Source organism: Leptodactylus fuscus, chromosome 5, assembly GCF_031893055.1.
Source record: "Leptodactylus fuscus isolate aLepFus1 chromosome 5, aLepFus1.hap2, whole genome shotgun sequence".
Classification (NCBI taxonomy): domain Eukaryota; kingdom Metazoa; phylum Chordata; class Amphibia; order Anura; family Leptodactylidae; genus Leptodactylus; species Leptodactylus fuscus.
In genome coordinates this window covers 119843128-119868974 of record NC_134269.1, presented here as the reverse complement: position 1 = coordinate 119868974, position 25847 = coordinate 119843128, and the positions used below count along the sequence as shown (strand labels likewise).

The 25847-nt window shown below is 40.6% G+C and overlaps 1 protein-coding gene across 1 annotated transcript in view; it reads right to left on the bottom strand.

Annotated features, from left to right (window-relative positions):
• The window catches only part of SLC2A13 (solute carrier family 2 member 13), a 129262-nt gene that overhangs the window by 22571 nt on the left and 80844 nt on the right, over window positions 1-25847 (bottom strand). Inside the window, exons 5-9 of the mRNA XM_075274152.1 lie at window positions 7734-7897; window positions 5496-5613; window positions 3828-3953; window positions 2029-2147; window positions 940-1092 (exon numbers count right to left, since the gene is read on the bottom strand). Of these exons, the coding sequence (XP_075130253.1) occupies window positions 940-1092; window positions 2029-2147; window positions 3828-3953; window positions 5496-5613; window positions 7734-7897 (680 nt within the window). The remainder of the gene's footprint in view (window positions 1-939; window positions 1093-2028; window positions 2148-3827; window positions 3954-5495; window positions 5614-7733; window positions 7898-25847) is intronic.

The window sequence follows — 25847 nt, the reverse complement described above, 5'->3', positions numbered from 1 at the left end:
GCAAAGCGCAGAACTTAGGGCCCGCCTGATGTTAAGGGACACACGCTGGTACAAGGCTCAACTCACCCTAAGTGCCAAAAACACTGCTGGTGCAAGGCTCTACTCATGCCAAGGGCCTCAATCTCTGCTGGTAGCTCAGCTTAAGGTCATGTAACTTTGTTTGGAAGGGCTCATGTTAAGGGCTAGAAAAGTGAATTTTGGAAGGTCTTACCACATCACACACACACACACACACACACACACACACTCAAAATGACAGTTAAGGGTGAGGGCTTTTGGAATTCCCATTGCCTATTCCATTTGTGGTTGTCATGGGGAACGTGATTTAAAGGGGTGGTTGTTACTTTTTGTTGAGCTTAAATTGGGGTTTGTGTCCATCCATTTGGGGAGTAAAGAAGGTTTCCAGGTATTTTCCCACTTTGATAGAGGTTTTTTTGAATGTGTAAAGTGTGTAGTTGTTAGGCTGTGATGTTGGGGTAATAGAGGGTCTTTGGTGTGTTAGATGCCCCCAGACATGCTTCCCCTGCTGTCCCAGTGTCATTCCAGAGGTGTTGGCATCATTTCCTGGGGTGTCATAGTGGACTTGGTGACCCTCCAGACACGGATTTGGGTTTCCCCCTTAACGAATATCTGTTCCCCATAGACTATAATGGGGTTCGAAACCCGTTCGAACACACGAACATTGAGCGGCTGTTCGAATCGAATTTCGAACCTCGAACATTTTAGTGTTCGCTCATCTCTAGTATTAATTAAAGAAAAAGTTTTTTTTGATTACCAAGAAATCTTACAATTTCAAATGAAGAGAAAGTTAGCAGTTAGTTCACCAATAAATAGCATGAAACAGTAATAAATGAAGGCTCTTTGTGAAAATTTAGGTACATAGGTTTCCAGATAAGTTTTAGAAATGTGCATGTGCTTCCAAAATAATGGAGTGCTTACCATAGTATGTCAGATACTCTGCTGTGTGTAGAAATGTAAGGGAAATCACTACATTAAAGATCCAGTTAACTCCAGAAGAACATGCATTTCCTGTGCTTCGTGCCCACAGTGGGTAGATTTCAGAATTGACAGTCCATGGCATTGGTCCCATACCTATAAATAACAAACACAGTATTAAGTGAAAGGAAATAAGAAAAAAAAAAAAAAAACACACACACAAGGAACAAACAGTTTATTGAGTTTCTTATTCACACACTTCTTTGTTAACCAGTACAGCGAGGTAGATTTATCAACACCAGTATTTTCAACACCAGCCTTAATTGTCACAAGCGTTAACCAAAATACTCGCCTCTTGGAAGATTCGCAAAACCAACTAACCACTCCAGAGATAATTGCTGGTTATATGATGACGATCTGTTTCCAGAAACAGAGTGTCACCATTATCCCACCCTCCACCCACTTCATCATACTTGCCCATGTACTTCCTTCCAGGCTTCTTTACATGGGGTGGCTCCTCCTACTTCTGTGATCTCTGACCGCGCTATAGACCTAGCACTGCTTTGTGTAGCTGGTAATCCACCTCTACAGCGCAGGCGTGGGATCTGCATCAGAAACCTGCGCAGTAAAAGATCATCGGCTAAAGAGCAGCGCTGGGTCTATAGCAGTCAGAAAAGAAGGATGGTGTCCCGCTGCAGGAAGACTGGAAAGAAGAGGGTTAAGTATATAATGTGGTTGGGGGTTGAGCTGAGTAGGCAGGGAAGGGCTAGTACTTGTGAGTAGGATAGCTAGAGAGAAAGAGAGGGGGTGTATGGGAGAAAGGAAGGGGGGAGTGAGGTGAGAGGCATTAGTGTGGAAGTTGCCTAGCAGGAAGCTGGAAACAAGTAAAACACATACAGAAGATTCCAGGAGCTCCCAGAGATATCCAGAAATCACTCAAAACACAGCTAAAGCTAATGGCTGCATTTATTAGCCCATTAATAACACTAAGACTCCCCCCCCCCCCAAAAAAAAAAAAAAAAACTTGCCCGGAAATCCCCTTTAACTTTTTCAAAGACCCAAATAATACAGTACTACATAAAGTTCTCGTACCAGGCGCAAAGAAAATCAAGTACAACACCAATCCAAGCAGTGCGGTCCATGAATATGATGTGGGACAATAATTATATGCCCAATTGGTACCCGACTTGAATTTGCTTTCATTTGTACACCTGAAGAAAAGAATAAAAGCATTAATACCAATCTCAACCTTTATATTTTTTTTCCGTACTTGGCAAGGGTGGGGAAGGGGGGGGGGGTTAAAGGAATCATGTGCCCTAGGGTTTTGAGTGCCAGAGGAGGTGCCAACAAGCCATTTTGCCTTTGTTAGAGTATTAAATAAAGGGTTAGGGTAGGTAATTAATCTTTTGCCCACATGCAATAAAGTCTAGCTCCAGCTCAGGGATGGCCATCAATATTACAATGTGGATATCTGATGGGTAGTGTATTAGGATATATTGATACAGATACATTAAAAGCATTAGGTCCCTGGCTACAATGTACAGGCACTGGTTTCCTGCAATTGCATTTGAAGGGGGCGGTTATTTAACTAGAAAGAGCCTTCTCCCTCCAAAAGCTATTTAAAGGATTAAAGCGTTTAATCGGTGGTTTCCTGATCCCAGTTGTTAGGTGCAGCTGAACACCTTCTCACACTGCAGAAGACCCACTCTTATTCTAACGCAACGGACATAGAAAGTCAATCGCATCAGAATAAGACCATAGAAAGTCTATGATCCGTTACTAACTGGTTAAAAAAACATAACTTGCATATATTTTTTATATGTTAGGACCTTGGAAAAAATACAGATGTCCCTTTACATATACCCCAACATGGCTTTTTTTTTTTTTTTTTTTTTTTTTTTTTAAGTGTAAGGGGTTGTTCACACTACTGCTGGTGACTGTCAGTAGTGTCCGTTGCTATAGTCAGTTACAAGATTTCCATTCACTTCAACAGGATTCTATCTTGTGTCTGTTATACATCCAATCCGTCACAAGTCAGTTATTTTTTGCAGACAAAAAAACCCCGACATGCAGGACTTTTGTGTCCATGGAAAAAACGATTTCATGACTGACATCAAGCATCCGTTATTTTTTAACATTAAAGTCTATGGGTAACGGACAGCAATGGTATCGGGAAATACTCTCCGTTTTTTCCTGCACATGATAAGAACGCAGAAAAACAAAAACAAACAAAAAACCCAGAGAGTTTAAAAACCAGACACTGAAGAACACTAACATACTAATGAGTCCTTTTTCTAATTGATCCATTATATGGATTAGTTAAAAAAACCGAACACATTAACATCAGTGTCCACTAATGTCTTATGATAGGTTGTTTTTTTTTTGTTTTTTTTTTAAAACGGACTCTATCATAACAGATATCCAATGATAGTGTGAACCCACTCTTATACTTGTCCCTTTAAATAACTTCAATATAAAAAAAGAAAACAAAACTGGACAATACTCTGTGGACTATGTTTTTCTTGTCTCCAAAAAGGAACTGAACCCTTGCAGAATGGAGAACGATGCTAGTGTAAATAATTTACTAATATTATACATACTTTATTTTTAACCACTTTTACCATGTAGTAAGGTTGGATTCACACTTGCGTTGGACTCTCTGCAGGAGGACTTTTTTTCTGCCATTTTCAATATATAACTGGAGGAAGCCAGGCGGACCCCCTTATAGTTTATGAAGCAAACGGAGTTCAATGTGTAACCACTTTTTAAGTGGACATGGTCTCCGTCTTTTGGGTCCTCAGGCAGACCTGAAGGACTGAAACCTGAACGCTAGTATGAACCTAGTGTAACATGCACATTTCAAGTAGGTGTAAGAAAAAGAACAAAACTACCTGCCCCATGCTGACTGTTCTGTTGTTTTCGGATCTACTGGAATGCAAGATGAATCAATAATATCTGAACCGTTCACTTTATAGCAAAAGCCACAGTTGGGATCTAACATACATCCGTTACAAAAGCTGTAAAAAAGTGAAGAGGTTAATTATTAAAGTATAGTCATTATTTAGGTGTAGATGACATTTTTTTACAATTATCAACTCAAGACAAAAAACCCCCAAAAAGAAACAAAAAACAAAGCCTCACCCATAAAGAAACGTCACATTGCAGAAAAGTTCGACATGCAGTTATTACTCAGAAAGATATGTGATTATAGGCGTGATCTTATTACACACTGGGATGTGCCACAAGAACATATAGTGCTTGACCTACTGCCCTATAAACAAGGTTCTCAGAGACTAACTTTGGGTAGCATACCTCTGAGATATTGTTGACTGCTAGATATGCCTCTATGAGACACTGAAAGACATTTAGCCCATATGGGGCGCATCATTGGATTGAACAAAGCAAGATAGTTGTTCTGACCTAGCTGATAGGAGGTGCTGGGAGTAGTGGTTATGTGAGGGCATACACACTTGGAGAACAGACAACAGACAGCCCAGATAAAGAACCAGTAAAGAGTATTGTCTGATTCACTGACAACAGCGAGAAGCTCCCTCAGTTTCTTTGTTCACCACCCAAGTAGCTCCTTCATTAAATACTGTATGTCTGCTTCAGCCTGGACCATTTCCATTCACTTAACAGAAGATGATTTGATGTCACAGTTCCCATTGACAGCCAGACACTGTTGCTAACATTTGCAGAGGTATGAATAAGAAACCTGAACTACTAGGGACTGGAACCACACTGTCTAAGTGACTAATCCAGGTTCTATTTTAGATCTATCTGTTTGGATAAGCGTATGAAGGTTTCATAGTGGGGGCTTCAATTCTTTCTTTGCCATGGAGCTACACACTGTCCCAAATGCTTGTGTGATTATCTGGGTAGACATTATGATAGTCAATCCCCTCTAGTGCTAATACAAAGAAAACCTGTGGCCACATGTGATACTTCTCACTGGCATTTTTCATCTGGATATTACACGCACAGCAAAGGTTTCCCATGAATGTCTCACCCAGACTGCAAAACTTCCATGGTCTTCCCCGATACCAGATTTATTGCCAATCTAGCATTTATAGGACCAGTTGGGAACCCAGCTTCAGCACCTACAAGCATACAGAATCTACGGTGCTGCAGGATGCCAAACAGAACCCGTATGTCCATCTGTATCATCTTGTATCCAGCGCACTAGAATCTCCTTTCAGTTGTTCAGTTTTCCCCACTATACTTATCCTTTCACTGTACTATTGTAAATCACTTGGGTATATCTTCAATACAATCATACACAGAATTACCAACAAGTCCTTCTTGGTGCATTTTTTTTTTTTTTTTTTGTTGCCAGTGAGTGTATATTGTACTAACAATAGCTACTGTTTGTGATAGGCTAGCATCTACTGCAATAGTTCTAGTACAAATAACTCACACACCAAGTTTCTTCAAAGGCATCTCCAAACTGTTTGGACAGCTAGAGACATACTTGATGCATGCACTGGGGAAAGAAAAAAGAAAAAAAAAACCACACTCAGTCAACAGAAATGAAACAATTACATATATGTCATACTCGCCTATATTTTGAGCATGTAGAATTTTGACTGGTGGGATCTGGTGTGAAGGTAACTGGCGGCGACACTTGAGCAGATAATAAAAAACCCAAAGCAAGTACAATCAAGGCCAATGTTGTACCTAAGAGAAAAAGCAAATCTGTTATATTGGGGATGGCAGTCTGTCAGAATATTCGCCTCTCCATCCACTGTTAATGCAATACTTGAGAGTCAATAATTATATCTTAGATCAGCGATATACAGCCTATAAAGCTTTACAACCTTGTTGGGGCATGATGTGAGTGGCCACTAGTTGAAGGACCCTGCCTTGTGGCATCACAAACATGAACATTCATTTATGGAAAAAAAACAAGCATAGAAAAAGTGTAAAAAAAAATCCCTACTTTTTATGCATTGGCATCACATAGCTCAATGTAGTTCAGCACACTAAGTAAGCAGCAAGTGGTGCACATTAAAAGCTATAGGCTGGGTGACAATACTATAACGCTGGACACAAGATTTCTGTCAAACATCTGTTCTGCTGACACAAGACATTTCATTAGAAGGTTCTTTTCAGACCTTCTGGCAGCATCTCCCAGCAGAACAAAAGGATTGAGCATGTTGAAGTAAAAAATGTTGAATCCAGGTTTCCGCTAATGTTATTAAATTAACATCAGAATTCATTAGTCTAAAGTGTGCGGACATGGTAAGGATACATTCACATTTGCGGCAGTTTGTGCAGCAGACATTTACACTGTCAACCTGAAATTGTCAGACAAAAAAGTCCCGTACGCACAAATTTTTCTTTCTCCAATGTTGGTTTAAAAACAATGGACACTTGAAGGACACCATTATAGTCAATGTGGGCCAATGTGTATCTGCGATTTTAGCATACTGCAGGTCTGTTGTTGGGTCCTTCAACAGACAAGAGCAATGGACAGCCTAGCACAGATGTGAATTTAACCTAAGAAATTAAATTTACTTGCTTGATAAGGCAAGGTTCAGATCTGCATTGGTGTCTCCAAAGGAGTCTCAGAATCTGCCAAATATCATTGGAGAAAAAAAGTCCCGCATGGAGGACTTTTTCTTTGCCGCTTTCAGTTTCAAAATGTCAAGTTTATAAAATTATAATAAATGTGGTCTACTGGGCTCCATATGTAACCACTGTTGGTGGTGTTCGTGTCCCCTGACTGGTCTGAACAATGGAGAGCAAGTGTTAGGGTCAGTTCACACAGAATTTTTTTGCAGGTGGTTTTTGACGCGGAATTTGCCTTAAAATCCACCTGAAATAACGCCTCCCATTCATTTCAATAGGAGTCACTAGCAGTCTTTTTCTGCTAGCGATTTTTTTTCAGCCAGCAAAAAAAACAAAAAACAAAAAAAAACAAACACACAACATGACCCATCTTCAGGCGGATTCCGCGGCTGGGTCACCCTCTCCTGATTAGACCCATTCTGCAGCGAAAAAGCTGGTGACAGAAAATGAAAAAAAATTCCTCTTCGTTTTCCACTGTGTGAACTGACCCCTAGTGTGACCCTACATAGTAAAAGCTTGGATTATTTATACTTAAAAAGTACAAATAAATATTTACAATAAATTATTAGCAGAATGTCAAACCAATGAAACATTATAGAAATATTACAACTTAATTATGCAACATGGTAATAACACATCTTTTTCTAAGATCCAGTTTTGGCTTTAATTTGCAAATACCGCCATGTGCATAACACCCAACTAAGGGCGAGTTCACATCTGTGTCCGATCTCCGCTTTAGCCAATCTGGTGGGTTTCCATCTTCTGCCCCGAGAAACTGGACAGGGGACGGAAACACAGCGGTCAGTTTTCAAACCCATTCACTTGAATTGGTTTGCAAAGTGACCGCCCATGTGAGTCTTCTGCTTGTCTGCGGCAAAAGTTTTTTTTTTTTTTTTTTTTTTTAACTGGACACAAAGTCCTGCATGTCCAACTTTGTGTCCGGCTAAAAAAAAAACTGTTTCAGACAGGCAGAAGACGCACACGGGTGGTCACTTTACAAACCTATTCAAGTGAATGGGTTTGAAAACTGACTGCCGGGTTTCTGTCCCCTATTCAGTTTATTGGGGCAGAAGACGGAAACTGGCTGGATTGGTTAAAGCGGAGACCGGTCGCAGGTGTGAACTCGCCATAAGTTACTATTACCAAGATGATTTTAGAATACATTATGCAGATCAATACACCACATTGTATTTCTAGAATCCCATATTCTTAAACTGTTCAAATACCTGTAAGACTTCCAAGTGTGAGTTTCCTTCTGCCAACTTTTTCCACAAGCCAAACGCCAACAAGTGTAAAACTAAAGTTTGTAAACGCAGTAATAGCGGCAAGCCAAATAGCCATTTTGTCATCATCCACACCAGACATTTGCAAAATTGTTGCACTGTAATACCTGAAATGGGAAAAAACAAAACAAAAAAACTTGACATATGTATAACCATATAAGTGGATAAATGCCATTTACACTACTTTATTATGTAAATGCCCCAGTTTACACCATCTGAACCTTTGTCACAGATAGCATTTCCTTTAACTCCTATTATGAGGCTATTTCCGGCCCTAATGGTGCACCAACATTCACTGCGTTCCAAGATACAAGACTTTTTACTGGAAGGTTTGTTTTCTGTTGGCGAAGTTACACTTTTATGGCATCCATTTAAGTCACTGAATAACTTTTACCATGTGTTTTGTAGAGAAGGTTGGGAGGATTGGAAAACTACAGCAACTTCACTGTGTGGTATAAATCATATGTTAACTCTAGTCTGTTCTTAGGACTATATGACTACAGCAATACCAATTATGTATCTTTCACTATATACTGTAAAGATACAACTAATGTTCTGTCAGTGAAATGGAATGATTTTTGATGGATTGTCGCCCTTTTCGATTAATAGAAATTGATGAACTTTTAATTGTTCTTTGTCAGGAGAAGTTAACTAAAAACAGAAATTCTGCTTTGTGCTCAACTTTTATTAAAGAACTATGTCAAGAAAATAGCCGCTACCAAAAAGCATAGACAAATAACTAACATAAATAAATAAAGGCGTAACAGTGAGAATTTTAGGTAAAAAAAAAGGTGTATGTTTCCATACTATTGAAAAAGCTTATCTTTAAACTGCTATTAAAGGGATTCTATCATTAAAATTCCCTTTTTTAACTAAGTACTTATTCTATAGACTTATTCTTCTCTTACCTTTATTATTCTGATCAGCGCTGCCATTCCTGAGAAATATTGTCTTTCTTCCTTATGTAAATGAGTTTTCAGACAGCATCGGGGGTGTTCCCTGTACTGTCCAAAAACTCTTCAGTGACACCTCTGTCTTCTCCACATTGCCTCTTCTCTCGTGTCACCATCAATGTCTTCATCCAAAAGAGTCAACTGCGCATGTCTGTCGGCCATTTTCCTGTGGCCAAATGGGAGAGGCCACTGGAAAATGGCCAACGGACGTGCAGTTGGATCTTTTGGATGAAGACACCGATCTGGGAAAAGAGGCGGTCCAAAGAAGAAGATGAAGGCATCGCTGGAGAGTTTTCAGACAGTACAGGGGACACCCGCAGTGCTGTTTGAGCACAGGGGAACGCCTCAGTGCTGTCTGAAAACTCATTTACATATGGAAAAAAGAAAATCTTTCTCAGGAATGGCGGCGTGGATCAGAACAATAAAGGTAAGAGAACAATAACCTTTCTTAAGGCTATTCCGACGTATACTTGGTTATAAAAAGGAAGTAATAGAATCCCCTTAAAGTAGAGCAACAGCTCAGGCATTATGGCATCAGAATGAAAAACTTATGAGCACAGAAAACCCCTTTAAATTATGGAACTACATTAGCAAAATACCATGAATTATATTACTAAACCTCTCTTCTCAAGCAGAAATCATTTGATAATATTGCAGCTGGTATTTTGTCAGTAGGCTCTTTTTGTTATAATGTATACCTTGCAATTTTCAGATTGACATCACAGTAAAATATTTTAAGTCTGAAAAAGGAGTAATTCAATTACTAATGTTAATGGCTATTGATATATCTTGTCGTTATAAAATGTACCTGCATGATTTCAACTCATTAACGCTGTTACATGTTTAGACTATTTTAGCCAAAATTCTAAATGTCACAATATGAAACCGAGAAATAAAGAACAAGAACAAAATAATGATCAGGACAAACAGTACAAATGTATATATAAAGCATACAAAATGTATGCACTTCACTGACGGCCACTCTGCTAATGGCATTCTCTGTCAAGTGCTCTTTCACCCTATTTGTACCAAATATCTGTCAGGAGGATACAAAGCGGATTGCAAAGTCCTCATTTCAGGAAGCTTTTACCAGTACACTGTAAGCTGAGTAGGATGAGGAATCAGCATTTGTATTGATTACGCAACTGAAAGAGGTTGTCCAGGCTAAATAATATTTTCTAATTAGGACCGGAGGAGGTGGAAAAAAACAAAACAAAAACACCCCACACTCTGGTGTCCTTCCAGGGCGCTCCAGTCCTGCATGGTCAGCTGCCAACTTGTTCATGAATTTCTTGCTGGCTGTGATGTTCCCAGTCCCTTCAACTAAAGGTGCTGATTGACCTTAGTGGTCACATGACTATTGAGGCCAATCAGCATCCTCAGGAAATGAACCAGGGACATCACAGGTTAGTGACGTCTCTGGTTCCCTTCTTGAGCTGCTGACTGGCCTCAGTTGTCATGTGGGGTGGAGGTGCAAGAACAGGAGAGTATGGTTTCTTTTAATTTTTTTCACCTTGTCCAGCCTAATAGATATAATTTTAGGTCAGACACCCCTTTAAGGATGTGACCAATATTTTTCCAATATTCTTTTAACAGTTCAGGTGGCAAGCCATTTAGGTAAGAAAAATACAAGAAAAACTGTACTGCCCCTTTTGCAAAGCATCTGTAATGTGAAACGAGCCACCACCTTACAATGGCCTTAGGCGCATTTTATGTTTTTGTGAATTTGTTCCACTGTATGATGTTACACTATCACTTTAATTATGTATTTGCTGCTGAGTCAATGTAGTTACCTCTGTCTGGCACTTTGTGAAAAGAGACTATTGCAATATCTCTCCAAGAGGGTAGAACATGGTTGCACCCATTGGCTATGCAGTGGGTGGTATCTCTTTGGTGCAACCAGACATAATATGACCATATGCCTTGAAGTTTCATCCCAAAGGTGTCTAATATTTTAGAACCTTTACACTTGTTAAACCATGCCATTAGAGACTTTGCTTTGTACACTGGGTCATAGTAATGATGGAACACAAAAGGATCTTCTCCAGACTGTTTCCACAAAGTTGGAAGTCTACAACTATCTAAATGTTGTCAACATGACAGTCCAAACACTGAAAGACAGGTCCATTCCTTAAAGGGGTTGTCCCATCACAAGGATCCTATCTATACTGCTTGTTAATATAGATGTAAGACTTTTCCTAAATACACTGCTTCAGCAAAACTGCTTTGTTTGTCCACTATCTTACTTTATTCAATTCATTGTTGACACAGCCCTTGACTTATCTGCTCAAAAGTCAAGTGATGTATCTGCTGCTCTGAGGGGGGGGGAGGGGCTAAGTGCACGGGAGCGAGCCTGTGTTTCTAGCTATTCCTGTGTCTACACCATGTGACCTAGCTTCCTGCTATCAGATACAGGAGAGGAGCTGCTTTCATTTCTTCTGTTCTCCCAGTTATCAGGCTAGCTAATTCAATTGTGCTCATTATGGCAGAGACAGGCAGTCTCTGTATGCAACACAGAATGGAGTTGCTGCTGCCTGTACTTCATAGTCCTATATGGATGGGCGGAGTTACACGTGAATTTGGGGGCGGAGCTAAACGGCAGGTTGCATTTGAAACCCCGCCCACCAAATGATGCAAGAAACCAGGAAGAGAGAAGATTTTACAGCAGTGAAGATTGGTGAGTATGCGACGTGGGAATACCCCTTTAATCTCTTGCATATGGTTATCATAGGACTTGAGTAGAGGAGCTCAACCATGGAAACCAAACTCATGAAGCCCCCCAAGGCACATTTCTTGTGCTAAAGTCACTTCCTGAGGCAGTGTGGAACCCTGCTCAAGTGGTGAAACAGAAAATAGCCAATGTGCCACACGTTTCAGCACTTCTCTGTGCATTTATATACGCATTTCACGGTTGAGTTGTTACTCCTAAACTTACAGCTTAGTGGGTTAGGTAAAGCTGATCAGAGATTTCTTTACCTGGCTTGTTGCATCCTATGACAGGGCCATAGTTAAGATAATTTAACTCTTCAGTTTCATCCATGCCACTTCTGTTGTTTGCCGATCAGAACTGCATGGATGTATGCTTGATTTAAAGCTGGCCATACATATGGAATAAAAAGTCAGTCATGCTGAGGATTCGTGATGGGCTTGTACGGATGACACCCACCAACATATCCAACTAGACTGCCAGACAAGGCAGTTTAGGGAAAAAAAAAAAAAAAAAAGTAGTGTTTGCTCAAAATGAGAAACGATTGCCCATATTCAGCCAAACATGCCGTACAAAGTATACCTATGGCTGACCACGTAAGAAATTTCCAAGAGGAAGTATCAGAATTTTAGCAGACCGAAGTCTGCCGTCAACTATTGCGAACATTTTTTTGTGATATCATCATTTGACAAAATGAGCCAATTCTGCATACTTTTATCTTATGTGTATGGCGAGCTTAGACACTTTAAACAGAAAAGACATTTTATATGTTTACCATTTTCTCTAGATACTATTGCATGTAAGCTTACACAATTGTGTAACAAGGAAGGGCACTCCTGTGAGCGTGTATGCCAACAGTCTTTGAAAAAAACATGACAGCAGATGGCAGCTTCCAGGCTGTTTGCTCAGCAGACTGACAACTCTTTACATCTCATATTAAAAGTTCTTTGCAGCTGAACAGTGAAACAAATATTAGCACTACAATCCTGTGCACTGACTGCAAAATGCACATTCTTCTGTGTACATTATAAAGGAAGCAATATCACAGTTAAGACCACACAAATCTCATATTACTGATAATTCACGTGTAACCTATTACACAAATCCTGATAAATACACACAGAAAATATTGTCATATTATATTACTGTTCAGAAAGTGGGTGTGAATGGCAGACTACTTGAAAATTATAACCTTTCAGTATCTTGAGCCAGAAGCAGTGTGCGTTCCAGTGCAATACCAAGCACACTATAGCCTGCATGTTATCTATTTAATCCAAACATCTACAATAATGAATCCTGCCTACTATAGCAGAATGCAGTGGCATAACTAGGAATGGCGGGGCCCTGTAGCGAACTTTTGACATGGGGCCCCTTCCAAGAGGGGTACATGGGTGTGCAGGCTGTATGTGAATAAGAGGGTGATGAGGGGTGCAAGGTGTGTATCAGCAAGAGGGGAAATGGGGGCGCAAGCTGTGTGTGAGCAAGAGAGTGATGTGGAGGGGGGAACCCCCATTTCACCACACTCTTGCTCACCCACAGCCAGCACCCCCATTCCCCCTCTTTGCTCACACACAGCCTGTACCACCCATTCCCTCCTCTTGCTCACATAGGGTGGAATTGGGGGTGCAGACTGTAAGAGGGGTAACATGGGAGTGAAGGCTGTGTGTGAGAAAGTAAGGAATGGGGGTGCAGACTCTCACACACAGCCTGCACACCCATGTACTCCTCTTGCTGACAGTCTGCACCCCCCATTCCTTTCTCTTGCTCACAGCCTACAACCCATTCTCCCCATTGTAAACTGACCTGTACGATCCGGGTAGCTCTGCCCACAAAAGACACTGAATCTATGTAGGTTAAAGGACCTTTGATGAAGTCATGTCTCAGGTCCTTCAATCTACTAGTATAGATGCCAGCACAGGGCTTGGGGACTGCGTGCAGGAGATAGAAGTTCCTCCTGCCACTGTCACCATTCAAGTGCCAGGAGGCAGGGGCCCAGACAGCAGGCGGCCCCTGCTTTGGTACAATAGTAAAGCCAGCAATTGCTGGCTTTACTACTGTTAAAAGATGGGACTGTTCAAAGAGGCAGCTCCTCTCCATCTTCAGGCAGCACCCGGCGCTGCAGTAAATAGGGCCCGTTACATGCTGGAATAACTCCAGCAGGTAACTGCCTATTTTTTTTTTAAAAAAAACTGCAGCGGTAGCAGCTGCCACCGGGCCCCCTAGTGTCCTGGGCCCTGTGGTAGCTGCTACCACTGCTACCCCGGTAGTTATGCCCCTGTAAGAATGGCACATAGTTGTAAATAGGTAGTGCCTAATAACAAATGCATATTACAAGTATCTGCGCTGTGACTAGTAAGAAATACTGTGCTTTAAGCCATTTCTGTGTAAGTAGGGGAGTTGTGGTGCAAGAGTCTCAAAACAAATGCATTTGCCCATGAAAGCCTACAAAATATCTAAAAAAGGAAACAAGTGTAAAAGGTATACGGAGAGTTCTTTTCACATCAGCTGTCTTCTCTCTCCTCCTGAACTGGCAGCTTCAGCACATGGAGGCGTTTCACTGAAACAACTACGTCTACTGCTGTCAGCTAAAAGCCTTCACACTTACATGCAAATAGGCAACGTGAAAGGGGCAAAATAGTGTAAAAATACAGATAACTAGCAATGAGGGTTGTGTCTCTGCAGATCTCGATTTGGATCTACCATAGTGCATGGTGTTTCCCTTTTATAGGATACTGGTGCGTTACACTGTACTGGGTGGATATAAAAGATTAGGCACACAGCTTTTTGTACTCTTGAGTCATGTAGATATGGCCATTGCATCCCCTTTCTTTGGATCTCTGTTCATTAAGATTTCTTAATTTGAAATGGAACTGTTTGTAAGAATTCTTAGCAACATTGGGGGCCATTCAAACTTTTTCAATATTTTCCATTAGTGGTGGAAATATAGCAAGGTCTTAGTGCACCATCATTCCATCCCATCTGGCACTGCTAAGCTCTCATGGATAATGGGGAATGGTCATCTTCATGAAAAGGGTGTGAGACCATTGGAAGAATCACGTTTAGGGTTCTGTAATTGATTGGGGGGGGGGGGGAGAATTCTCTCTATTTTTTCTCTTTGCTTTCTCTCTATGGTCTCAACTTCTCTCCTTTTCTGGTTCTTTGATATGGTCGTTTTTACCCCTGGAAGTTTATCCTGCTGTTGTAATGTTTATGTCTGACACCTTCAAGTCACACTGAACTATATATCATGATTATATCAGACAAACTTTAGACACGATTTTGCTACATTTATACTACATAGGGAAAAGTATTAGCACCCACCTCTTAGGCTAGATTCACACTAAAGTCAATTGTGAAACTTATTGGTGTCACTGAAAAGAGAAAGCTTTTAGGAACCATATCAACGTAGACCAAAGTTACAGTGGAGTCACCACATGCTGAGGTGCATAGTGCATGAAACTCACCAAAGCTTTTCTGGCTCAATAATTGTAAAGTTCCAAACCTTCTCTGGCAGTAATATCAGCATAAAACATGTGGACTAGGACCTTCACTGCATGGGTATCCATGGGGGTGCAATTGCTGGGGCAGCAGCTCCCACAGGGCCAGGGACATTAGGGGGCCCAACAGCAGCCGCTACCGCCGCTGATTTATTATTTTTTTTTTTCAATAGGCTGTTACCTGGTGGATTAACTGCAGCAGGTAACAGGCCATATTTACTTACCCATTCTGGCTCTTGCTCACGGCCGCCAGCAATGCAGCAGAGGCCACTGTGATCATGATAGGGGATCAGTAAATAAGGTTGCAGGCCAGTGAACCCCACAAACACCATTATCACAATATACCTGGGGGTCTTTTCAAACCCCTCAGAATAATGATCGGAGAGCTGAGGGAACATAAACACCATTACTTACCTCTCATATGCTCCGAAAGGCTTTGAGCCTACTTGGTGATGCCCCACATGTCAAGTGGGCCCGGCTTGCGTCAGTATGCATTGTAACACTTTGAAGATGGCCAACTTCAACGGGGAGTGTGCTGGAGCCCAGGAGAGGCAAGCAACAGTGTTTTTAAGGTTTGCATCCTCCTCTGCATCTCCGATCATTATACTCTGGGGTCTGAAGGCCCTGTAAAATGTTTGCCTTGGGCCCAGCCATTCCTAGTTACGCCACTACAGTGCAACTACATGCCAGCCTCAAGTTACCTGCTTGACTGCAAGTTGCCTACTGTAAAAGTTTGATTAAGGAAGATTAATGTCAGAGTTCTTTGTCAGGGTTTGTCCTAGGCCGCTTAGTTCCACTGAAGGGAAATCTTAGTGCATCAGCATACCGTCATATTGGTCCATTGTAAATGTCTAAATTTTGGTAATAGTTTGGGAAGATCCTTTCCTGTTCCAGAATCAATGTACCACAATGCACAAAGCAATGCCCATAAAGGCATGGTTAGCGGATTTTGACGTAGAAGAATATGACGACAGGTGGACTCATCCTGATGGGATCAGATAGCAGGCAGGTACCTGCACTCTAAACCAGCACACTGAATGGCCTCTATTTCTCCTAGTCTGCCACATGGAGCATCTCCTCTTATTGTTTTTTTTTTTTTTTTTTACTTTTATATTCTGGATGACGAGAAACTATGTTGAAGGGTTTACTTTTATACTTTGGGCAGATTCTTCACCCTAACCAAGTCTCGTTGATCTATCTTCTCTACACTTTACTAAGCCTGAGCTACTATGTTGTCTTTGATGGTGCCTAACCTCGCTTCTAGGCAACCATATGTTGTCTGGCTCTTGATCCAGCATTCTGGCTCTCTATAAAACACCAATGGCTTGACTATCCTTTCTGGGACGCCCTTTCATCTGATACACAGTCACTATGCCCACCAGGTCTCAAAAACCAAAAACCTGCAAAGCTAGATGACTCAGACATTGCAAGTAGCAGACACATGGTTGCGACTTCAATGCAAACTGCAAGGGATACACATTTTCTCCAATCCATCACTACACTAGGATCGATAGAATTATACTTTCTACCTCCCAGATCTCACATATACCTGCCATGTCCATTGTGCCTGGTCATATCAAGACCTGGTTATGATTGACATTGCTTTCCAATCCCACTGTGCCTCTGTAAGTAACCTTTGTAAGCGGCCATTTTCTTGTGGCTGTCGGGCATGCGCAGTCGGCTCTGCTCAAGGTCCGATGGCAGAGCCAACTGCGCATGCCTAGAAGATTGAAACCCAGGATGGAAGATGACGCAGGGAGAGGCCATTCCTGAAGAGGATGGAGGCAGAGCTGGAGATTTCTCGTGCAGCATTGGGGACGCTCCCAGTGCTGCGAGAGAATGCATTTGCTGGGATTACTACTGAACGGTGGCATAGAGAAGACATCTAAAAGGTAGGAGAAGAATAGCCTTTCTTAAGGCTATTTCTATGTGTGATCGAGAAAAAAAAAAAAAGGGATTTTAATGATAGAATCCCTTTAAGAAAGGCTATTCTTCTCTTACCTTTATTAGTCTGATCCACAACACCGTTCCAGAGAAATATCTTCTTTATTACTCATGTAAATGAGTTTTCAGACAGCATTGAGGGCGTTCCCCTGCACTAAAACAGCAACTGAAAACTCTACAGCAACGTCTCCATCTTCTTCTCCTGCATCACCATCACGTCTTCATTCAAAAGCGCCGACTGCGCATGTCTGTCGGCCATTTTCCTGTGGCTGAAAAGGAGAATATTTTTTGATGGCCACAGGAATTCATATCGCGTTCAATTAGGGAAAACCTTTTCTCTCATTGAATGCGTTGAGAGAGTTAATACTGCAAAGAGTTGTCACTAGTCACTTTTTCCCATTCTCTCTATTTTATGTCATCCACTGACATCCATTGTCTCTTTTCTTTCTGTATTGCCATACTAATTTACTGCTTGATTTTCTTACAGGTTTTTAGATGTTCACTATATTTGCTCAGATAGTTTTTTCCTTCTTTATCCTTTAAGCTGAGCCGATTAATTTAACTATTACCTTCCCCCAGAGTATTTAGTGCTGTGCACCACGACTTTGCGTCCCTTGTGATTTTTTTTTGATTTTTTTTATGTAGATTGTGAGCCCCACATAGAGCTATCAGACCCTATCAGTATACAGTCCTATGAAAAAGTTTGGGCACCCCTATTAATCTTAATCATTTTTAGTTCTAAATATTTTGGTGTTTATAACAGCCATTTCAGTTTGATATATCTAATAACTGATGGACACAGTAATATTTCAGGATTGAAATGAGGTTTATTGTACTAACAGAAAATGTGCAATATGCATTAAACCAAAATTTGACCAGTGCAAAAGTATGGGCACCTCAACAGAAAAGTAACATTAATATTTAGTAGATCCTCCTTTTGCAAAGATAACAGCCTCTAGTCGCTTCCTGTAGCTTTTAATCAGTTCCTGGATCCTGGATAAAGGTATTTTGGACAAACAATTCGCGTTCAGTTCAGTTTAATGGTCGCCGAGCATGGACAGCCCGCTTCAAATCATCCCACAGATGTTCAATGATATTCAGGTCTGGGGACTGGGATGGCCATTCCAGAACATTGTAATTGTTCCTCTGCATGAATGCCTGAGGATTTGGAGCGGTGTTTTGGATCATTGTCTTGCTGAAATATCCATCCCCGGCATAACTTCAACTTCGTCACTGATTCTTGAACATTATTCTCAAGAATCCGCTGATACTGAGTGGAATCCATGCGACCCTCAACTTTACCAAGATTCCCGGTGCCGGCATTGGCTACACAGCCCCAAAGCATGATGGAACCTCCACCAAATTTTACAGTGGGTAGCAAGTGTTTTTCTTGGAATGCTGTTTCTTTTTGGACGCCATGCATAACGCCTTTTTGTATGACCAAACAACTCAATCTTTGTTTCCAAAATGAAGTTGGCTTCTCCAAATGTGCTTTTGCATACCTCAGGCAACTCTATTTGTGGCGTACGTGCAGAAACGGCTTCTTTCTCATCACTCTCCCTGACAGCTTCTCCTTGTGCAAAGTGCGCTGTATTGTTACCGATGCACAGTGACACCATCTGCAGCAAGATGATGCTGCAGCTCTTTGGAGTTGGTCTGTGGATTGTCCTTGACTGTTCTCACCATTCTTCTTCTCTGCCTTTCTGATATTTTTCTTGGCCTGCCACTTCTGGGCTTAATAAGAACTGTCCCTGTGGTCTTCCATTTCCTTACTATATTCCTCACAGTGGAAACTGACAGGTTAAATCTCTGAGACAACGTTTTTGTATCCTTCCCCTGAACAACTATGTTGAACAATCTTTGTTTTCAGATCATTTGAGAGCGGGCTGTCCATGTTCGGCGACCATCAAACTTAACTGAACTTGAATTGTTTTGTAGAAAGAAATGGTCCAAAATACCTTCATCCAGGATCCAGGAACTGATTAAAAGCTACAGGAAGCGACTAGAGGCTGTTATCTTTGCAAAAGGAGGATGTACTAAATATTAATGTCACTTTTCTGTTGAGGTGCCCATATTTTTGCATCGGTCAAATTTTGGTTTAATGCATATTGCGCATTTTCTGTTAGTACAATAAACCTCATTTCAATCCTGAAATATTACTGTGTCCATCAGTTATTAGATATATCAAACTGAAATGGCTGCTGCAAACACCAAAATATTTAGAACTAAAAATGATTAAGATTAATAGGGGTGCCCAAACTTTTTCATAGGACTGTATCTTTTTGGAATATGGGATGGAAATCCATGCAAACACGGGGAGAACATACACACTCCTTGCAGATAGTTTTTTGCCCTTGGCGGGATTTGAACACCAGGACCCCAGCGCTGCAAGGCTGCAGTGCTAACCACTGATCCACCATGTAGCCCCCCTGCTTCCCTTCTGATTTTATGCAGATTTTCTTATATCAGTTATCTATTGTTTTACCTGTTATGTTTTAATTTTTCTCTACTCAGTTATTAAGCAGATTCACCACTTAACCCCCTGTACACAATAACCATTTTTATATCATATATATTATACAGCTGCATATAAATATCCTAATCCTGACTGAATTTTATAATGAGCGAGATATAACTGTTTGAAGTGACCCTCCCATACCCTCAAACACTCCCTTGTGTACTTGAGAAAATGGTCTCCTGTCATGCAATCGTAAGATCCCCAAGTGGCATGACACGGAGAACCCCTTAATGGCAGGATGTACTATTATGTCCATTTGCGTTATGTACTAGGTGCCCAGGATGTGACAGAATCCACAGACTACAGGTGATGTGTCATTTTTACCACACAGGGAATGTCAAAAAAAAAAAAAAAAAAAACTGGAAGAACATCGTGCAAATGCGGTTTTGCAATTCCATCCCTTTCTGAACTTTTTTCTTACAACTTTCCAGAACATTATACAGCTGCATTTATTAAATACAATTTGTCACTCAAAAATCCTTCTAAGGCTCTGTTGTAAAGTCATGGCTTAAGCACTTTCTAGAGCTGTTTATGACAGTATTTTGCCTTTTAAGATATTGATGCCATGAGTGCTGGACTATTTTCCAAGTCTACTATTTTCTGGTAGCGCCAAGCGCCCTTCACAGGTTTTCCCTTGCACACCAGCCCCCTGCAACCTCCCCTTTATTGTCAAAATCAGTGCGAGTCCCAAAGGTTGGACCCCCGACAGATCATAAATTGACTGTATATCCTAGCAAAGTATCATCGCTATCAGATGGGAAACCCTTTTAACAAAACTACAAACAAGAAAAGAGAAAATACAAGACTGTCTGCAAAAGTATATGTCGAAAGGTGCCATATTCTAGAACACAATATTCTAAAATCCTCATCTTTATTATGTTCCTGACAACCACATGGATTGTTATTGTAGCTAGCAGATGTGACTCACAGATCTGCGTGGATGAGCACACAAGAAAATGATTAAAGTCCTCTGGGAAATGAAGAAAAGGGGCCTCAAACGGATTTTATTATATGAAGTGATATGACTGGATAAAATGCATTAATCTTTAATAACACTTAATTAAATGATTGATTTCACGTCAGGAATTTGTCAGGGAATCTTCTAAATGCTCATAAATTATTCCTCCATAGCCTAACTCCCTAACTTTCAGGGGTCTGCTAAGGTAACTTTCAATATATTTTACTTTAATTGTAAAATATACAACATAAGAGATATGAAAATAAGCAGCAACACTAAGATCATGAAAGCATTGAGTTACTTTAAATCCACACGTTTTATTTTTTGGGAGTTCCCCTCTTTGAATGGAGTGATGTTGTTCAGTCGTAGCCACAGCTCCATTTACATTAGACTTCCAGAACATCTAACTTGGTAAGTCGCACAGACAAGAATGGAGTGGTGCTCATACATGTGCAATACTGCTCCATTCACATAGGGTACTTCGAGACCACCGTTCTTGTGATTGGTAGGGTTGGACCAATATTGTACCGAAAATCCCTTTATTGTAAACACAGAGTAAGCAATTATTAAAGGTATCGTGTCAGGATCAAAGCAGCCTGGCAAACAATGGTGGTTTTTGCTGTTTATCATATCCCACCTCCCAAAAAATAAAGAAAATGATAAAGATTATTCAGGACACTATGTCAACTTCAAAGTGGTACTAATACAACTAACCTGTCGCACCCCCCCCCCCCCCCCCCCGTTTTTTTTTTCTTGCAGTTGCTGAAATGCAGCGGAAAAAAGGCCATGGAAAAACCAGATGCATTTTCAAAAATGCAGCTAATAATAATAATAATAATAATAATAATAAATAAAAGCAGTGAAAACCAAACTTTTTACTGCATTTTTTTTTTCACCACAACATTTTTAGCTATGTTTTGATACTTGTGGCCCTAGCCTAAAGGCTAAGCCCCCCCCCCCACAGGAATTCCTGTAGCTGAAAAGTGCTATGGAAAAAAAAACTGCAGCGGGAACACATTGTGGTTCTTCTCATAGCGCTTTAAAGCAGAAAGTTGGCAGAGTTTTCCTCCATGGACTCTCTGTTGCAATTACACCCTATGGGGAAAAGACCGATATTTCCGTAGTTATAATGGACATACTACAATTTCCAAATCAGGCCAGTTTTGGAAACCGTGGTGTGTCCGCACCGTGGTTTTTACCTCATAGTGGGCATGGTATTTGTTAGAATTCCATCCACTTTGCCTGTACTGTAAAACTCTGCAATTTTTCCCATGGCGTTTCCGCCACAAGCAAATTACGACATTTCCAGCCCATGGAGCCTCAGCCTCCAGGGGTTTTCCAGGCAAAATTTTTAAAAAAGGTCTCTTCGTGCTATTAATGGATTAAGGAGTGCACCCAAATAACTTGTGAGGGGAACAATATCTGTGTAAAGAGAGGCACTGTTTCTTCAGCCATCTTGGTCTGTAATGCTCCATTATATTAGAAGATGTTCTTCATGTATTTATTACTAACCTTGTGAGAAGCTGCTGCCCTCTTATCTCATTTAGAAAAAGTTCCTAGGTTTCTCATATCTTGTATCAGACACAGAATGTTCACAAGATATGAAACCAGTTCTAACAGCTTGCTTAGCCCCCACTATGAAACTTTCGAGGCCATATCATCCATTTTAGCGGTATGTGCAAATACTTCCATAAGGCTATACTTTCATAAAATGGTGGGCATGGACAATCATGTGTCAACTCATGGGTTATGCACGTACTTATCTGTAGACGCCCATTATATACTCTGACCAATGAAAATTCATATTTCTATGTGATGTAGTTTGTTGCGTACAAATTGGCATAAAGCCATTATTTCTCTTTATAAGCTAAATAACTTGTAATAAATCTTAGAACACTTTGATATACAGCACCTGAGTATGCCTGTTTTTGTGTTCTCCGAGCTTGTTATCCATCTTTCTTTGATTCGGAAACTGACAGCATCCATTCCTGGGGTGTTCCCCCAATAAAATTTAGCAATATTTTGAGTGATTTCTGGGTTTCTCTAGGGGATCATGGCATCTTCTGCATTTGTTTACATGGTGTAGCTTCCTGCTGCCTTAACTAATGCAATATGGTACTACCATGTTTCCCTGACAATAAGACAGTGTCTTATATTAAATTCTCGTCCTAAATATATGACCTGTCTTATTTGTGGGGTCTTATGCAGTGGGGGACTACCAGCAGCCATGCCGGCACTTCCTTAGCGGAGCGCCAGCATGACTACCGGTTGTAGGTAGTGCAGTGGGTTAGGGAGACGGTATGCTACTTACCTTCCCCCATCTTCATAGCAGCGCTGGTGCTGCAGTTCGTCACGGTGGTGAAGTGGTGGGCAGGGCTTAGCAAGGCTTCCGGCGGTTACGCCAGAGAGCCTCACTTCATGGGCATTGCAGTTAGCTGAACGCTGTGCTCCGTGTGCACAGAGAAGCCGGCTACTGCCTCTGCTATACCACTGCTGTTGTATCCACTGTTCTGGCTGCTGTGGGATGAGCTGGAGAGGGGACCCCCGCAGCATACTACATCCCTTCTCAATACCTCCCCCTCCCACAGTGCTGGGACTATTGTGCACTCACCAGCAGAGTCAAGAGGAGGAGCTGTCCCGCAGATGGATGTCTGGAAGGAAGACAGGCAAGTATGATGGGGTGGAGAGGGTGGGATTGTATTGGTGACATTCCATTTCCGTAAACTGGGAAACAACGTCACTGAATAACCAGAAAATGTCCCTGGGGCGGTCAATAAATATACATTTTTTGCTAAATTATGTAATTTAGAAAGTAGGAGCGTGTTTAGATTAGTTCATAAATTCCATTTTATCCCAGACAACCCCTTTAATAATAGTCTAATAGTTGCCCCATGCATCTCACAGACAAAATGTACCCATACTGTAAATAGTCCCACAATTCCAGAGTAACAGCAAACTGTACATAAATTTCTCATATATTTTTTTGTTTGCAACTTTGCAGAAAGTCCGTCTATTTAGTTGACAACCATACATACCTTACTATTTAAATTATTGCTTAAAATCTTTTGTATTCATAATTCAATAGAGTTGTCAAAAAAACAAACAAAACCTGCAATGTTATCTATATCAAGTAATAACTTATCGTGGCAACTCTAACTTGTATAGCTTGAACACATTTTGTTAACATTAGCAAACTGGCACCATCACCACCAGTCTCTTAACATAGCCACAATACAGAAAGTATTAGCCCTTTTTCCAGTGTCAACAGAAAACCTGCAATACACGATCTATTATAGGAAACAGAGTGCTGGAAACTACATAATTACTAATGTCTGCTGTTTATCCAACTTCTACATCAATTGAAACAGAGCTGGGAATTCTAGTGAAACGGCCATAACATAAGCAATAGTAGATGCAGCTCATATAGTGGTCACTAGGTAAGCTGCTTTCAGTCACCAGTTAAACTTTTTCCCTACCGGAGAGCACATCTTAAAAGTATTACCCAGATTTACTAAAAATTGAGTATTATACAGCAACAAGACTGATGAAGTAAAATACCCTGAATATATTGAGCACATTTGGTGCAGTTTCTGGCAGTTCTTGCAACTGTTAAAAATCATCTTTGAATAACTAAAATCTGCTTTATCTGTGAAACTTTGAAATCTTTGACATTAGAGGTATTGATTTTTTTCATTCTTTGCTTGCTTTTTTGATTTTGTTATGTACAAACTTCTTATTTGTACCCCATATTGTTCAATAGCATGTGCCATATTACACAATAGGTGTGCACCATGTAGAAGTACAGTATGTGGAGTGTACATTATAATGATATTTTAACCATGCCTCTGTATTATTGTAGACATGCAAGAATTAGCCCTGGGCAATAACTGTTATCTGTTCTACTCTGTCCCTATTTTTCTTGTGCATATGTTTATATACAGCTATGTACTGGCTGATCAAGGGAACAATAATGAGGTTGTCTCCCAACCAGTAGGAAGATGCTGTATGCCATATGGTAGATCAAGTGCAGTTAACCGGCATTCATAAGTGCATAAAAATTTGTGGATGAATTCACAGAGAAAATATTGATTGAACCAATGACAGTACCAGAGACCAGCAAAAATACATCAAGATGTAAGATAACAAAATATACATTTCTATAAATTTGAGTTCATAAACTTTCATACCATTGCTTCTAGGTGTAATGCTCTAAAATATATTTTAATAACATTCATAATTTACTACCTGCTTACTAGCTACTTATAAGAAATGCAATGTGTAAGACCTTACTAAGTAATTTAAGGACAAGATTGATACAATCAAATATGACAAGTTTTAACACATGGCTTACAAAGCCAAACTAGCTCCATATGTTTGTCCCCTCTGGCTTCTTTAATCATTACCAACAGGGTCAGTTCACACGTGAAAACCGCCTAGCTTATTTGTGTGAGGTAAAAAACCTCGAGGAGTTTTTTTGACGCTGTTTTTTGCATTCCACGCGGTTTTTGACGAGGTTTTTGACGCGGTTTTCGCTAGCGGTTTTCGCTAGGGTTTTTTTTCCTATATGTGCTATAGAAACTGCAGGCGAAAACCGCGCGGTTTTTTGCAAAAAAACGCGCGGTTTTGTGTGCAAAAAACCGCGCGGTTTTTTACCGCGCGGTTTTCGCCTCCCATTCACTTCTATGCAATTCTTCAGGCGTTTTCCGCCTGAAGAAAGGTCATGTCGCTTCTTCAGGTGGAAAACGCTAGGAGGAAAAAAAAAGCTAGTGGTCTACATAGACCACCATGTTAAAGGAGAGGTTTTTGAAGCGAATTCCGCTGTCAAAAACCTCCCCTTTGCCCACGTGTGAACTAGCCCTAAGGTTGACATACATTTTTAGTCTTCACGGCTCACTACCTGGCTGCCTAGGCCAATTACTGCGTTTCACTCTCTTGACACCAGCCCTAAACCGTAGCTGAATGTACTCACTGATAGCGCTACTGTTATCAAGAATTCTCTGCAGACAAAAATATTGCAAACCTAGTAACTGTAGCAGTAGTAACAAACAAATACACACGCAAATTAAAGACTTCATTGTCAAACGGTAGAAGATTATGATTTTCATATGAAAATATCCAAGTCCATAGGTCTCCAACCTTTTGTCCACTGTGAGACACATTCAAAGAAATAAAAAAAAAAAAAAGAAAAAAAAAGAAAAAAAATTTGGAGAAATGAAGAATGAAAATTACAAAGATATTTACAATAATTAAACTAGTGGTATTATATTATACCAACTAAATTGGTACTGCTATGAGTTTTGGATACATGTTGAACATTGTCAATATTTATGTCATATTGTAACCAGTGCTTACAGACCTAACTGAGGGCTTCAATGTTAAGCCACATTAATAGTGGTCACGAGCCACTTGTGGCTCCCAAACTACTAGTTAGGAACCACTGTCCTAGTCAATGTGTCATGAAGATAACTTGCTTTCATGCT